Source organism: Indicator indicator, chromosome 2 (assembly GCF_027791375.1).
Source record: "Indicator indicator isolate 239-I01 chromosome 2, UM_Iind_1.1, whole genome shotgun sequence".
NCBI lineage: Eukaryota > Metazoa > Chordata > Aves > Piciformes > Indicatoridae > Indicator > Indicator indicator.
In genome coordinates this window covers 61,545,663-61,562,750 of record NC_072011.1, presented here as the reverse complement: position 1 = coordinate 61,562,750, position 17,088 = coordinate 61,545,663, and the positions used below count along the sequence as shown (strand labels likewise).

The window sequence follows — 17,088 nt, the reverse complement described above, 5'->3', positions numbered from 1 at the left end:
CCTCTCCTTAATTTGCTAATCATCTCTGGTGGCAACTGAGCACACAGCCCTCCTTGGGCTTTTTACCTTTTGATGTTCACATGAGAGAACCTCTTGAATTTCAAAGAGCTTGGTGGGGATTTGAAAGAATGAACTGTGAAAGCTTGCAGCGTAATCAAAGCTCATTATGGTTATTCTTGGTGTGCTCTCTCTCTTCCTCTGTAATTAGCCATTTTGGGTGGTTGAAGCAGTTCATTTTGGTGGGCATTTTTTTTCTCCCCCCCCCCTTTGCTCTCAGTCTGATTTTCAAAAGGGTGACCCTGGTCCCTTTTGACACTTTGTTACACCCCCAAAGGTGTTATTTATTATTATTATTTTTTTTTCTCCTAACAAGTCCCAATATGTTGCCATGGAGAGAATTAATGAGCTTGTGAGTTCCTGAGGAACCCCACAGTCTCCTCTCTAAAGCAATTGGTATGCTGGGTGATGACTGCAAACATACCAACCTGTGGTCAGAAGATCTGAACTCCTCCCTCCAAACTTTCTCTGTCTTGCATGTCAGGAGGACTTTTGCATTGCTATTTTATAGTTTTTGTTTTTTCCCCCACTTAGAAAAGACCTCTGAAGATCATCCAGTCCAAGTGTCAACCTAACACCACCATGGCCATTAAACCATAGCTCCAAGCGCCACATCCACAACTTTCTTGAACACTTCCAGGAATTGGTGACTCCACCACCTCCCTGAGCAGCCTGTTCCAAAGCCTGACCACCTTTGCAGAAAAGAAATTGTTCCTAATATCCAATCTGAACCCCTGGGCAGCCTGTTCCAATGCCTGACCACCTTTGCAGAAAAGAAATTGTTCCTAATATCCAATCTAAATTTCTCCTGGCACAATTTCAGGGCATTTATTTGGAGATGAAATTGTTGGATCCTGTGCTTAAGTCTGGGTGGGTAGAGAAGAATCCTAACAAATTGTTGAGGAGGATGAAAGGATCTTATGAGGAAAACATAGGGTGAAATTAATCATAGAGTGGTTTAGGTTGGAAGAGACCTTACAGATCATCTGTTCCAACCTCCTTGCCATGGGCAGGGATGCCTCTCACCTAGACTCAGCTGCTCAAGGCTTCATCCAGCCTGGACTTGAACACCCACAGGGAGGAGGCATCCACAGCCTCCCTCTCTGGGCCACCTATTCCAGAGTCTCACCACCCTCCTACTGAAGAACTTCTTCCTCAGCTCCAGTTTAACCCTGCTCTCCCTCAGCTTCAAACCATTCCCCCTTGTCCTGTCTCTAGACACCCTCATGAAAAGTCCCTCTGCAGCCTTCCTGTAGGATCCCTTCAGGTATTGGAAGACAGCTCTGAGGTCTTCTTGGAATTTTCTCTAGGATAAACACCCCCAGCTCCTTCAGCCTGTCCTCATAGCAGAGGTGTTCCAGCACTTGGATCATTTCTGTGGCCATCCTCTGGACTCCCTCCAGCAGCTCTGTGTCCTCCTTATGCTGGGCACACCAGACCTGGATGCAGTGTCTGCTGAATCCATTGAAACAAAGAAAATCTCAGCATTAACTTTTCAGGCTAATTCAGCAGCAGATCTGGTCCCCTGGGGTTGCATTAAGCAGAAGCACTTTGTGGGCTAGAGGCATGAGTTTTCATTTCAATGTTAGCAAGGCTTTTGGAGATTTAAGGAAGAAAATGTTGTGATCCCTGGCTCAACAGAACTTGAAAGCTGTTTTGATTTGTTAAAATGCTCCCATCACTGCAGTCTATCTACCTAGGTTTGATTTCAGGGGAACAAAAAAATAAATCTATAAATAACAGAGAGAGTTCAAAGCACTGTAGTATTATTTGTCTTCTGAATTTTCTTGTATAAAAAGAAAATAAAAAGCCATGCATGCACATGGAGAAGGAAAAGAAAGTATAGAAAAAATATCAAAGCTAAGGAAAGGCAAAAGTAAAATGGAAAAGCTGGCTTTAGGTTTTTTTAAGTGCTTTTGTAGTCTGTCCTGTAATCATAGAATGGCTTAGGTTGGAAGTGACCTTACAGATCATCTGCTCCAACCCCCTTGCCATGGGCATGGATGCCAACTAGAATTGGCTTCTCCAGGCCTCATCCAATCTGGCCTTGAACACCCTGAGGGAGGAGGCATCCACAGCCTCCCTGGGAAACCTGTTCCAGAGTCTCACCACCCTCCTACTGAAGAACTTCTTCCTCATCTCCAGTCTAACCCTGCTCTCCCTCAGCTTCAACCCATTCCCCCTTGTCCTGTCTCTAGACACCCTCATGAAAAGTCCCTCTGCAGCCTTCCTGTAGGATCCCTTCAGGTATCAGAAGGCAGCTCTAAGGTCCCCCCAGAGTCTTCTCTTCTCCAGGTTGCACAACCCCAGCTCCCTCAGCCTGTCCTCAGAGCAGAGGTGCTCCAGCCCTTGGATCATCTCTGTGGCCTCCTCTGGACTCTCTCCAGCAGCTCTGTGTCCTTGTGCTGGGGACACCAGACCAGCACACAGCAGAGTTTTGTGTCTCTCTTTCACCTTCTCCCTGAGGAGTGCCATGGGGAGAGGTGTTTGTAATCTCCTGTCTTTGGAGCATGGGTGCCTCACTGTGTGCTTAACAGAGCACAGGCAGAAAAAAGCCTTGAAGATGTCAGTTTGGTGTGGCTGAGGAGCTGGTGTCCTGGCTCATGGCTGCCTTGGGAAGCAGGCTGGGGTCAGGGAATTTGCTGTGCATCTCCTTGTGGCTGCGTCACTAGCCTTGTGCCTGCCCAGTTCTAGGGCATGCTGATCACAGAACGTTAGGGCTTGGAAGGGACCTGGAAAGATCATCCAGTCCAACCCCCTGCCAGAACAGGATGACCTATGGCAGGTCACACAGGAATGCATACAGGTAGGTTTTGAAAGTCTCCAGAGAAGGGAGACTCCACAGCCTTTCTGGGCAGCCTGTTCCAGGGCTCCAGCACCCTCACAGTGAAAAGGTTTTTCCCTGTGTTCATCTGGAATCTCCTCTGCTCCAGCCTGCACCCATTGCCCCGTCATTGGACATCACTGAGAAGGAGCCTGGCTCCTCTTGACAGTGAGGGTGGTGAGACACTGGAACAGGTTGCCCAGGCAGGTCGTGGATGCTCCCTCACTGGAGGTGTTCAAGGCCAGGTTGGATGAAGCCTTGAGCAACCTGGGCTAGTGGGAGGTGTCCATGCCAGGGGGGTTGGAACTGGGTGATCTTTAAGGTCCCTTCCAACCCAACCCATTCTATGAGTCTTCCAGAAGACGTTCCCTGGGGGGGAATTCCTCCAAGGCACTGAGTTCTACTATGAGCCCATTTCTGACCTTAGACCCCAGGGCAGTGGTTTTGGTACCTGCAAAAGCAGAATCAGTCCCTTTGTGTCTTTCTGTCTATAGAGCTGAGCCCTGCATTGCACTTATGGGGGGAGGCAGCAGGCATTGAAGTGCCCTGGCTGCCTCCTGCCTCCCCTCCTCCCTCCCACTCCCAGCAGGTTATTTATTTATTTTTGTGGCTTTTTTCTTTCTTTTTTTTTTTTTTTTTTTTTTGTCTTTTAACAGGCTTGCTTTGTTCCTGCAGGTTTCACCAAGTTAGGTTTCCAGGCAATCAGCACTTGTTAAATATTCCACTGAGCATGATATTGCTCTCCTGTCTCTCTCTGCTGACGCTCGGCTGTGGTAATTTGCTGAACTCAGCTCCTGCATGTGGGGATTTAAAAAAAAAAAACACCCAAACCAACAAAAAACCCTAACCTATTAATAATAATAATTAGAAAACACTTGACAGGTGGGAACAGCACATCTGAATTGCTCTCTGTGCCCCAGCAGGAGGAGGGGCCCACTTTCTTTCATAGAATCGTAAAATTGTCAGGGTTGGAAGGGACCTCAAGGATCATCCAGTTCCAACCCCCTGCCATGGGCAGGGACACCTCACACCAGAGCAGGTTGCTCACAGCCACATCCAGCCTGGCTGCAAAAACCTCCAGGGATGAGGCTTCTACCACCTCCCTGGGCAACCTGTTCCAGTGTCTCACCACCCTCATGGGGAAGAATTTCTTCCTAAAATCCAATCTGAATCTTCCCATTTCTAGGTTTTTTTTCATTCCCCCTAGTCCTATCCCTACCTGACACCCTAAAAAGTCCCTCCCCAGATTTTTGTAGGCCCCCTTCAGATACTGGAAAGCCACAATAAGGTCTCCTTGGAGCCTTATCTTCTCCAGACTGCACAGCCCCAACCCTCTCAGTCTGTCTCCATAGCAGAGGAGCTCCAGCCCTCTGCTCATCCTCGTGGCCCTTCTCTGGACACCTTCCAGCATGGTTTGTGCAGGCTGCTGGCAAAGCTGTGTCGTCTAACCCTTCCTGGGGCAAGCCTTTAGCAGTGCTGGGGTGGCTGCAGAAGTTTCTGCCTGTCAGGGTCTCCACCAGAAGTGTTGCTTTTTGGGGGATTTCTCTTCCTCCCCACCCCAACCTTAACATGCAAGGCATCTGAAGTGTGTGTGGGGAAATCATGGCTTTGGCCAAGATCTTGGAAGTGGAGGAGGCAGAGAGGGTGCTTCCAGGGAAAGTAATTATTGAAAGTGATTTTGGAGGATCTCTACAAGGGAGGTGGCAGCCTTACCCACTTCAGTCTGAGGTAAACCCCCTTCTTCAGGATTTCTACTGGGAAAAACAAAGCCAAAAACACCCCACAAAAGCAAGCAAGCAAACAAACAAAAACCCCCAACCACACAAACCCCCACCTAACTAAACCCCCAACCAAAACAAACAATCAGACCCCACCTAAGAGAAAAGGCATGGAGGGAGGATCCATTTCAAGCATCTGCCTTGTGATGTTCTATTCTCCTTCTAAAATAATCCAGCTCAGCTCTTTTCCCTCTGGAAGGTTGTCATTCCAGGAGCTGGTGGAGCTGGGGTACACCAGTTCAGGTGGCAGGCACCTGGCAGTAGGCACAGACACTCCAAACCCTCTCCTTGGTGGGATGGGCTTTGAGCTTTCTCCTCAGGAAGGCTTCATCAGAGAAATGCTGAATCTTCTCAGGTGATGCCATGAGACTCCTCTGGGTTCCTTCCAGTGACCACCCAGGGATTCTACCCACTCAGAGCCCTCTTGGTTGGGGTCTGGACCAAGGATGTGGTTTACCAGACTTCCAGGCTTTTTACCAGACTTTGGGAGCCTGAGAGGCCAGGGAAAACTGTCGAGAAATACCTGGGGGTGTCAGGGGTGCAAGATTGTTCAGCCCACAGGGAGGTTTGAAGGTTTTTAATCTGCCAGCAGGAAGTTTGAAGGTTGTTTTGATTTTTTTTCTAACCCAGAGCAGAAGGCAGACTCAGGTGTGGATGCTGTGGGGGGATTTTGAATCCTGTGTGAATGGAGAAGCAAGCTCAGGATGAAGGCAAAGAGGTTTAAATGCTGGGAAAGCCTGTGCAATCCAACTGGGGTTATCCAAGCCCAGGTCAAACGCTTCAGAGATTTTTGGGGATGGTTTGGGCTTTCTGCTTGTAAGCCAGCCTTTGACCCCTTGCTAGGGCAGGGGTTTCAGAACTGCCCCTTCTGTGAGTGAGGGGAAGAACAGGGCTAGACTTTTAAATGATCATGATAACAACCCCCCCATGGGGGCATGATTAAGGGAAAATTGGCCCTTGTGGCCAAGAGGGCCAATGGGATCCCGGGGTGCATTAGAAGGAGTGTGTCCAGCAGATCCAGGGAGGTTCTCCTCCCCCTCTACTCTGCCCTGGTGAGACCTCACTTGGAATATTGTATCCGGTTTTGGGCTCCCCAGTTCAAGAGGGACAGGGATCTGCTGGAGAGAGTCCAACAGAGAGCTACCAGGATGATGAAGGGACTGGAGCACTGCCTTATGAGGAGAGACTGAGACCTGGGGCTGGTTAGTCTGGAGAAGACTGAGAGGGGATTTAATAAATGTTCATAAATATCTGAGGGCTGGGGGTCAAGAGGGAAGGGACAGGCTCTGCTCAGTTGCACCCTGGGATAGGACAAGGGGCAGTGGATAGAAACTACAGCACAGGAGGTTCCACCTCAACATGAGGAGGAACTTCTTCACTGTGAGGGTCCCAGAGCACTGGAACAGGCTGCCCAGAGAGGTTGTGGAGTCTCCTCCTCTGGAGACTTTCCAGCCCCATCTGGATGTGTTCCTGTGTGACCTGTGCTGGATTCTCTGGTCCTGCTCTGGCAGGGGGGTTGGACTCAGATCTCCGGATCTGAGATCTGTGATCATCATCCTGTGATCTGTGATCCTGTGCTTGTAGCTTTCAGCCATGCTGCTCGGTGTCTGTCCACCTGGAGGGAGCTGTGACCCACAGCCTCCTGCCTTTTCTCTCTCATTACCTTGGCAGCTCCAAGCCTGCTCTGATCCTCTCTGCAGCCAGCTCACAGATCAGAACAGGGGTGGGTCCTGCCACAGCTGTGAGCTTGCTAAAGCTGGGGATGAGCTGGGCAATTTTCTCTGTGTTGGCCTTGCTGGTGGTGGACACCATATCATTATCCCCAGGAGAGGTGAGGGGGTGACAGCAGCTTTGCCCTGAGCCCTGTCAGGAAGCTCGGTGTGATGTGCAGCTTGCTGAAAAGCTGATTTCTTCTGGCTTTGCCTGCTCACAGTGGTGGTGGTGGAGGGAAATCTCAGCTGTTTCCCAGGAATATTGGGGGCTTGGCTCCTAGAGCAGTGTTACAGGTTAACACTAATGTCTTAATTGTAGATAAGTTTTTCCAGGGAATTTGAGGGAGTCCGAGGGGTGGACTCCTCGAGGTGCTGAATAGAATATGAGATATTACTCTTGGGCAGGCTGGAGAGTTGAGCAGGGAGAAATTTCTTGAAGTTCAACAAGGGCAAGTGTAGAGGGCTTTCCTGCCCTGTTTCTGGGCTGCTGGGCTGGCCAGGCCTGTGATGCATTCTCTCTCTTCCTTCTCCAGTGTGCTGAACCGTACCCCAGTGCACCTGGTCCGTGAAATCATACTGGTGGATGACTTCAGTGATGATCGTAAGTGACCCCTTGCTGTGGCTTAAAGCTGGCAGAGACTGGCATTTGTGCAAGAGAGAAGGGAAGGCTTTGTCAGAGTGGAAGGGGAAAGCATCAAGCTCTGTAGGTGTGGAGAACAAAGCCTGCTCTGCTGGGCTTGCCTTGCCATGTGGGGAATTCCAAATTCCAAACGGTCAGGGCCTCTTCTCCTGGAAATAATACGAGAGAAGTGTGTGGCAAATAACTTTCATGCCCAGTAGACCTGAATCCAATCTCCTACCCAATCCAATCTCCTATCCTGCTGCAGCTGTGATGTGTTTCATCTGGCTTTCAGCTGCAGCTCTGGCTGGGCCCCACTGGAATTGCACAGGGTAATGATAGCCTGACCCTCCTGGTGCATGCCTGTGTTTTGCCTCTGCCTATGTAGGGGGCCAGCAGCTCTGGCAGAGGTGGAATTTTATTTTTTTTTTTCTTCACCTGTGTGAAGAGGATTTCCTGCCTGGAGTGCCCCTTTCAGAGGGGCATCACAAATAGTGCTGCCTGCTGCAAGCAGCCTGTGTCCTCCTCTGGTTAATAGCCTGACTGGAGTGAAATCAATTGGTCTGATCTCCAGCAGAAGTCAGTAGCTGAAGCCTTGAGGGTTCCCAGGGAACCACCCCAGCTGAGGACCTTGCCCAGTGAGACGGGCAAGTGGAAGATCAAGATATTGAGAGTAAAGTGCTCCAGAAGACAGAGGCATGAAAAGGATGATAAAATTCACCTAGCTGGAGGGATCTGTGGCACTTACATTTCAAGGAGCTGCAAAGTGGAGCCATTTTTCAGGGGAAAAAAAAAGGGGGGGGGGAGGAACACAGAGAAGATTTAAAAAAACCCTAACAAAACCAAGCAAAGATCTGTGCTTTGCTCTTGACTGTCCTAAACAGGTATTAGGGACAGATTTCACATGCACCCCTTTCTCCACACTGGTGCCTCCCTGGGGTCACTGGAGCCAGGGGCAGGGGTTGCAGTGGTTATGGTGAGCTTTGGAGCATCTCCAGCACATGGAGGCCAGGCTAGGTAGGGCTGGGGACCAGCAGAGCAGCTGTGGTGGAGAAAAGGAGCAGATGCAAGGACTGGAGCTGCCCTGGTGTAGAGCAGATGAGGTGTTCCCAGGAGGGGGGAAGTAAATGCTTGGGTGTTTGGCTAGGCAGACAAAGCTTTTGCCTTCCTGACAGGAGACAGGATGGTGTGAGAATGCAGCTTCCCTGTCCCAGCACACCCAGTGGTGAGGGCTTGGAGGAGGAACCAGGGCTGGGTTTGAACTCCTCTGGTTCCTGGGGCACCAGGGGAGAGACTGTTTCCCACTTAACTGAGAGCAGCCCCTCAGCTGCTCGGGATCAGCACTTCTCAGCCGTCTTGCATCTCCTCTCCCATGATAGTCTGAGCCTCCTGGCATCTACTCTGCATACATTTGCATAAAATGCATGCGTTTGCATAATATACACATGGGCAGGGTTTCTTCCCCTGCTGCCCAGCCCAAGCCCTTGGTGCTTTCATCTTTGTGCCTGGTGGTGTCTCATTTTTCACCTCAATCTGCCCACTGACCTTTGCTCACTGGGATGCAATCATTCTGCACGTGGGTTCCTGTTCCCAGCAAATTCCTGTCATGGATCTGTAGCCAGCCCCTGCCCCTTCAGCTGCCTTGGTGCCACAGAGCACAGCAGCTCCATACCCGAGCTGGCAGGGGTGTGGGTAGGGTGAGGGCCCTCGTGGAGGGCAGGAAAGCCCTTGGAGGTGTGTGTGGGGGGATGCACAGGGGAGGTGACTGGCATGGGGCACATGCCTGTCTGTTTATAGTGCCAGGGAGGGAGGAAGAGGTAGAGAAGTGGTGAGAGGCACAGAGGGATTGTGGATGTAGAGGGGGCTGTGATGGGCAGGTAGACCTACATGGGTAGGTAGCAGACCCAGCTCTTGCTGGCAGAAATGTGCCTTAAGGAGGGATGCTGGGGCTGCAGGCCCCATCCCTGGAGGTATTCAAGGTCAGGGTGGACAAGGCTCTGAGCAACCTGATCTAGTGGAGGATGTCCTTGCTGACTGCAGGGGGGTTGGACTGGGTGACCTTTGGAGGTCCCTTCCAGCCCAAACCATTCCATGATTCTGTGAGATCATTGACATGTGGGCTTTCAGGACCTCCCTAGCTCAGGTGTGGGAGTCTGTGGGGTCTCGCTGCTTCATAGAGCTGCTTGTCCTGGGCATGTGGAGCCCTCAGATGCTCTACAGCATGACCATCCCTTTCTCACTCAGAGCTCATAGGCCACCCTGGGAGGCTCCTGCCCCACCACGCAGACACGCAGGAGCCTGTGTGTTCCTTTGCAGCCACCAAAAATGGCTATCTGCATTCCTGTGCCAGCACCCTGAGCCCAGCTACAGCCCTTCGGCTCTTCCTTTAGACCACCATCCAGCTGCTCCTGGTGTAAACCTGCTGGGGGTTGCACCAGTTCCATGGAAGCTGCTGCTCTGCCAGTCCTGACTGCCGCTGTGTGAGCAGAGAGCTGCCTGCTGTGCCCCAGCAGTGCCCTAACAAGCCATCAGCCAGTCCACAACGGGTTCCAAATTTCCCCTGGAGGAGCCCTTTCTGCTGTGGGAGGCAGCACCTGAGGGCTGCTGGGTGATGTGTCCTCCCTTTGTGTTTCCCAAGCCGATGACTGCCGCTTGCTGGGCAAGCTCCCCAAGGTGAAGTGCTTGCGGAACGGACGGCGAGAAGGTAAGAGCTGCCTGCCCACCACCCAGCTGGGAGACTGCAGGGGGGTGGGACACATCCATGGAGTGGGCTCAAAGGAAGGTCAGCAGTTCCTGGGGGTGGGGGAACCCTGATAAAAGGAGATATCACAGAAAACATCCGTTTGGAAGAGACCTCATAGATCAACCTTTGACTCAACACTGAAGGATCAACACTAAACCATGGCCCTAAGCGCCAGGTCCACACACTGCTTGAACACCTCCAGGTATGGTGACTCCACCACTGCCCTGGGCAGACCATTCCAGTGTTTGAGAGCCCTCTCAGTGAAGAAATATTTCCTAGCATCCAGCCTGAACCTCCCCTGGCGCAGCATGAAACCATTTCCTCTGGTCCTGTCCCTTGCCACCAAGGAGCAGAGGCTGCCCTCTCCTCTCTCCAACCTCCCTTCAGGTAGCTGTAGAGAGCAATGAGGTCTCCCCGCAGCCTCCTCTTCTCCACACTGAACACCCCCAGCTCCCTCAGACTCTCCTCATAGGCCATGTGCTCCAGACCCTTCTCCAGCCTCATTGCCCTTCTCTGGACATGCTCCAGCCCCTCAGTGTCCTTCCTGTAATGAGTGACCCAGAACTGAAGACAACACTCGAGGTGTGGTCTCACCAGTGCTGAGCACAGGAGGATGATCACTTCCCTGTTCTTGCTGGCCACAGTGTTCCTAATCCAGGATGATCAAGGGCTGGGATTTGAAGTACATCCTCCCCTCTCTATCTGCAAAAGATGGGACTATTAAGATATCCAATGAGGCTCAACTGTAGCTTATTAGCCAGAAAATTAGAGCAGGCAAAACAAAGCCCCAGGTCTTATTTTTAAAGATGTTTGCTCTAATGAAAGAGATGAGATCTGCTCCTGCTGCTTTGGGGTTGGGGGGATTTTTTTTTTCTCTGTTTTGTTTTAATTAATTATATTTGAAAGCTGAAGAAGGGCTCTATGGAGGTTCAGTGTGTGCCCTACTGGGCTGCTGCTGGCAACCTTTTGAGATGTTTGTGGTTGTCCCCCTGTACTTGGTGCTGGTGAGGTCACAGCTTGAGTACTGGAGTCAGTTTTTGGCCCCTCACTGCAAGAAAGGTCACTGAGGGGCTGGAGAGTGTCCAGAGATGGGCAGTGAACCTGGTGAAGGGTCTGGAGAACAGGGCTGGTGAGGAGCAGCTGAGGGAACTGGGGGTGTTTATTCTGGAGAAGAGGAGGCTGAGGGGAGACCTTCTGGCTCTCCACAACCCCTGAAAGATGGTTGGAGCAAGGTGTAGGTCACCCTTCTCCCTGCTGCCAAGTGATAGGACAAGAGGAAATGGCCTCAGGCTGTGCTAGGGGAGGTTTTGATTGGATATGAGGAATAATTTTTTCCCCTAGAATGGTTATCAAGGTCTGGAACGGGCTACCCAGGGAAGTGGTGGAATCACCATCCCTGGAATGATTTCAAAGCCATGAAGATGTGGTACTGAAAGCTTTGGTTTAGTGGTGACCTAGTAGTGCTGTGTTCATGGTTGGACTTATCTTAAAGGTCTCTTCCAGTCAAAATGATTCTAGGATTTTTCCAGCTCCTCATAGCCTGGATAGGTGCTTTCAAGCCCCACCTGGATGTGTTCCTGTGTGACCTGTGCTGGATTCTATGGTCCTGCTCTGGCAGTGGTGTTGGACTCGATGATCTTGGGAGGTCCCTTCCAACCCCTAACGTCCTGTGAGCCTGTGATCAACTCTTGCTGTGCAGCAGCAAGAAAACAAAAAAAAAAACAAAGAATTTTTTTCATATTGAAAATTGAAGGCAGGAGTCTAGGTTTCTGTCAGGCTGGGGAGAGGGAGGGACACACAGGGTTTGTCCATGGATTCTTTCTGCAGATTTCAGCTCCACAAGTCTGGTGTTTAGGGTAGCATCGTCCCCAATGGATGGAATAAACATACCCTGTGTTAGCAGGAGAGTATGGCAAGTCTCCAGAGGTCTACCACCTCCTTCTCACCATTTTCTCCTGTGTTATAGGGGTCCATACGGGCTCACCCCTAGCACTGCATGCACCTGGAGGTGGTGATGCTCTTAAAGCAGTCAGGATTTGAAAATCCAGCTTGCAGGACTTACCTCACTTAGTGGGTTGGTGAAGCTGTGTCCCTTGAGACCTGAGAGGGTTTGGAGACAGCTGAGGAGGATCCAGGAGGCTGTGCCTACCACAAGGGTTTAAAAGTTGAAGAGAGAGAGATGCAGGAACAACCTCATTGCTGGAGGCAACCTCTGGATTGCTCCAGGCTTCATTCTCCTGTCCCTCTGCCTCCTGCTCAGAGGCTGTTCCTTGGCCCTTTTCCTCTAAGGAGTTCTTATGTGAAGGTCATTGACCACCTTCATGGACCAGAGGTGTGGCTGCTCCCCAAATCCTTCCATCTCTCTTTATCTGCCCCCAGCTCTCCTCATCCTAACGCTTTTTCTCCTTCATGGAGAAGCTCTGCTCCCCTTGAGCAGCCTGCCTGGCCTCCTGTCTGCCAAGCTCTGTCCTCCAGAGTTTGTTTGTGCTCTTACACTGCGGTGCACTGGGGCATGGACTGCAGGCAGGAGTGTTGCAGAGCTGGTTGGCTCCTGTATAAATAGACACAGAGCATCTTTAAAAGCAGTGATCTTTGTCAAGGAGTCCGGTGTGAAATCCCTGCCTGCAGCTGTTTTCCATGACCTCCATCTCAGTTCAGTTTTCTCTCTCACAAGCACATGCAGCAATCCATCTCCAGCTCTGAAGGACTCTAAATTCACCATCAGGGCCTTGATGAGCCAAGCAGGCTCTAAGGACCTTGAGAGCTGACCCTCTTTTCTTTGTGGGCAACGTGTTCCTGTAGAGCTGCAGACCAGCAGTGCTTCCAGGGTGGGGGAAGGATCTGGGGGACGCTGGAGCATGGAAAGGGGGGCCCTGGAGCATGGAAAGGGGCACAGCAAGGGAAAGTCAGCCTGGTTCTGGCTTGCTGTGATCCCATCCTCAGCTCCCCTGCCTCGCTACCCACTGGCTTCAGTCTGCGTTAGATTTATTACCTGCAAGGGGTTACAGAAGCATTTCAGGTCATGTTTTGCCCCAGAAGGTGACAGCAGAAATAATTGCACAAATTAAGGATTGGCATAAATGCCATAAATCATTAATCTAATTGGAGCCATTTATTTGCTTTGGTGACCTTGGGAAACAGTTTGATGTGCCTTGCAGCGCCGAGGAGGAGGAGGCACTGAACCCAAGCTGTGTTTCATCCAAATGGGGCTTGGATTGGTCACCACTCAGGAGATGTGCAAGTGCAGGAGGCAGTGCTGGGGGAGCCCAAGGACATTGCCCACCCAGCTGGGGGGCAGCTGATGTGATGTGTTCCTGAAACAGGTCTGATCCGGTCCCGAATCCGAGGGGCAGATGTGGCACAAGCAGGAGTCCTGACCTTCCTGGACAGTCACTGTGAGGTGAACAAAGACTGGCTGCTCCCTCTGCTGCAGAGGATCAAGGAGGTGAGTGCTCTGAAGAGACCAGGGCCACCCTCAGGGGCTACCTGGCTCGTGTCTGCCTCAGAATGCTGTGGCAGACCACTGGAACAGACTGCCCAGGGCAGTTGTGGAGTTTTCTTCTCTGGAGGAAACCTGCCTGGATGAGTTCCTGTGTGATCTGCCCTGGGTGATCCTGCTCTGGCAGGGGGGCTGGACTGGATGATCTCTCTAAGTCCCTTCCAGCCCCTGGCATTCTGTGATGCCTTTTCCCTCCCAATGGGCATGAGAACACAACCAAGGTGTCCCTACCCATGGCAGGAGTTTTGGATTAGCAATAGTGTGGCTGGCAGGAGTGGGGCAGGGATCATCACCCTGGACACAGGACAGGTGAGGCCACACCTCAAATACTGGGTTTTGGGGGGCCTTACTACCAGAAAGACATTGAGGTGCTGAAGTGTGTCCAGAGAAGGGCAATGAAGCTGCTGAATGGTCTGGAGAACAGGGCTGGTGAGGAGCAGCTGAGGGAACTGAGGTTGTTTAGTCTGGAGGAGAGGAGGCTAAGAGGAGACCTCATTGCTATCTACAGCTTCCTGAAAGGAGGTTGGCATGAGGAGAGATCAGTCTCTTCTCCCTAGTAACAAGTGGCAGAAGAAAAAATAGCCTCAGGTTTTGCTACAGGAGAGGTTCAGGTGTGGAGCAGAAGGGCTGGAAGGGCTGTCAAGCACTGGAGCAGGCTGCCCAGGAAGGTGGTTGCATCCCTATCCCTAGATGTGTTTCAGAGATGTGGTGCTGATGGATGTAGTTTAGCACCAGGCTTTGCAGAGTTGGACTCGATGATATTAAAGGTCTTTTTCCAACCAAAACAATTCTCTGGTCCCTTCCAGCCCAAACCATTCTGTGGTATGATATGAGCTAGAGAGAGACATGGGGGTATTGGTTGACAGTCAACTAAAACATGAGGCAGCAGTGTGCTCAGGTGGCCAAAAAAGCCAGTGGCATCCTGGCTTGTGTTAGAAACACAGTGGCCAGCAGGAACAGGGAGGTGATCATCCCCCTGAGCTCAGCACTGGTGAAGCTATACCTCAAGTGTTGTGTTCAGTTCTGGGCCCCTCACTACAGGAAGGACATTGAGGAGCTGGAGCATGTCTAGAGAAGGGCAGTGAGGCTGGAGAAGGGCCTGGAGCACCTGGGCTATGAGGAGAGTCTGAGGGAGCTGGGGGTGTTCAGTCTGGAGAAGAGGAGGCTGAGGGAGACCTCATTGCTCTCTACAACTACCTGAAGGGAGGTTGGAGCGAGGAGAGGATCAGCCTCCGCTCCTTGGTGGCAAGGGACAGGACCAGAGGAAATGGTTTCAGGCTGGATGCTAGGAAATATTTCTTCCCAGAGAGGGTTCTCAAACATTGGAATGGTCTGCCCAGGGCAGTGGTGGAGTCACCATCCCTGGAGGTGTTTAAGCAGTGTGTGGGCCTGGAGCTTAGGGACGTGGTTTAGTGTTAACCCTTCAGTGCTGGGTTGAGGGTTGGACTGGATGACCTTCAAGGTCTCTTCCAACTGAATGTTTTGTGTGATTCTGTGGCTCAGGAGAGGCAAAATGTCAAGCAGACAAGGACCATGGCCCAGCCATGGGTGCAAGATCTGAACACCTTGTCCTGTGCTGAAGCACATCCTGCCAGGTCCACTCGCTTTTCTGCCTCTGTGGTTCTGTGGTGTGGTATTGTACAGTGTGGTGTGCTATGGTGTAGTATGATGTGGTATGATATGCTATGATATGATAACCACCAACTGCATGCAGGCATCCGAGTAAGGAAGCAGTGAGCTTTCAGGGTGCCAAGTAGCCAGCAGGTCGAGGGAGGTGATGCTCCCCCCCTACTCCACTCTGATGAGACCCCACCTGGAGTACTGCGTCCAGGTACTCCAAGAAAGGTTTGGAGGTGCTGGAATGTGTCCAGAGAAGGGCCAGGAGGATGATCAGAGGGCTGGAGCACCCCTGCTATGAGGATAGATTGAGAAATGGGGTTGTTCAGTCTGGAGAGGAAAAAGCTCCAAGGAGACCTTATTGTGGCTTTCCAGTATCTGATGGAGGTTACAAAAAAGCTGGTGAGGGACTTTTGTCAGGTTGTGGTAGGACTGGAAGAATGGAGCAAAACCAGAAATGGGTAGATTCAGATTGAATGTTACGAAGAAATTCTTCCCCTTGAGAGTGGTGAGACCAGGGAGGTGGTGGAAGCCTCATCCCTGGAGGTTTTTAAGGCCAGGCTGGATGTGGCTCTGAGCAACCTGATGTAGTGTGAGGTGTCCCTGCCCATGGCAGGGGGTTGGAACTGGATGAGCCTTGAGGTCCCTTCCGACTCTTTACAATTCTGTGATTCTGTGTAAAGTGACTTTGTTGGTCGTCCTCCACCCAGGAGCCAGGTGGGGTGGTCTCCTTGCCTGGGGGAGCAGGTGGGTGGGTGGCACAAGGTGCCTCCCAGAGCTGTGGGGCACGAAGTAGCAAGCCCAGGTGGAGTGGTGCAAGGGGAGTAGCTGGGCAGTGCCGCAGCAGAGGTTTTAATTAGGCTGATGTAGAAGGCTCAGCGCTGATGATTTAAGGAGGTGACAGCTCCTTGAATAGGGGCTGAATTTAATTTCATGCAAATTAAGTGCTAATAAATTGATTTAAGAGGATTTAAATTCCGCTGATTTTGGAGCAGACAGTGACAGCTGCCCCTGGTGACTCTCTCACCAGACAGTGTGCATGGAGCCTTCTGGCATCTTGGCGCTCCAGGCAGGGGGAGCTGGGTCTTGGTGACCTGCTGGAATGGTGCAGGGGATGAAGCCCTCAGCTCCAATGTGGAGAAGAAGAGCAGATTTAGACTGGATGCTAGGAACAAGTTCTGCACCATGAGGGTGGTGGAACACTGGAACAGGTTGCCCAGGGAGGTAGTCGAGGCCTCATCCTTGGCGATATTCAAGGTGAGGCTTGACAGGGCTCTGGGCAACCTGATCTAGTTGAGGATGTCCCTGCTGACTGCAGAGGGGGTTGGAATGATGACCTTTGGTGGTCCCTTCCAATCCAAACCATTCTGTGGTTTTCTGGTTCTGCCAGCCTGTGGTTCTGTGATTTTTGTGGTGCTGTGGTTCTCTGGTGCTGGCTTCTCTGGTGCTGTGCTCTGGTCCTTTCTTGTTGCTGTACCTCATCCCTTCACCATTGCTACACCTCTGGCTCCTGGGTGCTGGCATTTATTACTCAGTCATTTTAAGACTAATGAATTTTGTTGGAGGGCAGGCTGAGGTGGTGGGCTGTGGAGGAACCTGCTTGCCTGGTGTTCATGGTGCCCCTCACCCAAGGCATTCTGTTTTTCACAGCTGCTGTGTGATAGCTGTGCTGGCTGGGCTGTGTGTGCCCTGTGTCCAGCAGCGATGGCACAGGAGAAGGTGGTGCACAGCACCAGGTCAGGTCGCTCTGTGGTAGGTGAGGGCACTGGAGAGATCCCAACTACAGTTTTCAAGCTGGACCACAGGGCTGCTGATGAATGGCAATAGAATCATAGAAGCATAGAATTGTCAGGGTTGGAAGGGACCTCAAGGATCAACCAGTTCCAACCCCCCTGCCATGGGCAGGGACACTTCACACTAGAGCAGGTTGCTCACAGCCACATCCAGCCTGGACTTATAAACCTCCAGGAATGAGGCTTCTACCACCTCCCTGGGCAACCTGTTCCAGTGTCTCACCACTCTCATGGAGAAGAATTTCTTCCTATCCCTACCTGACATCCTAAAAAGTCCCTCCCCAGCTTTCTTGTAGGCTCCTTCAGATACTGGAAGGCCACAATGAGGTGGAGCCTTCTCCTCTCCAAACCAAATAACCCCAACTCTCTCAGTCTGTCTCCATAGCAGAGGAGCTCCAGCCCTCTGATCATCCTCCTGGCCCTTCTCTGGACATATTCCAGCACAT

General features: G+C 51.5%; 1 protein-coding gene across 1 annotated transcript in view; it reads left to right on the top strand.

The window, feature by feature from the left end:
- GALNT14 (polypeptide N-acetylgalactosaminyltransferase 14) overlaps positions 1–17,088 on the top strand; it is a 150,894-nt gene that overhangs the window by 100,641 nt on the left and 33,165 nt on the right. Inside the window, exons 6-9 of the mRNA XM_054397459.1 lie at positions 6,905–6,972; positions 9,629–9,694; positions 12,274–12,276; positions 13,057–13,178. Of these exons, the coding sequence (XP_054253434.1) occupies positions 6,905–6,972; positions 9,629–9,694; positions 12,274–12,276; positions 13,057–13,178 (259 nt within the window). The remainder of the gene's footprint in view (positions 1–6,904; positions 6,973–9,628; positions 9,695–12,273; positions 12,277–13,056; positions 13,179–17,088) is intronic.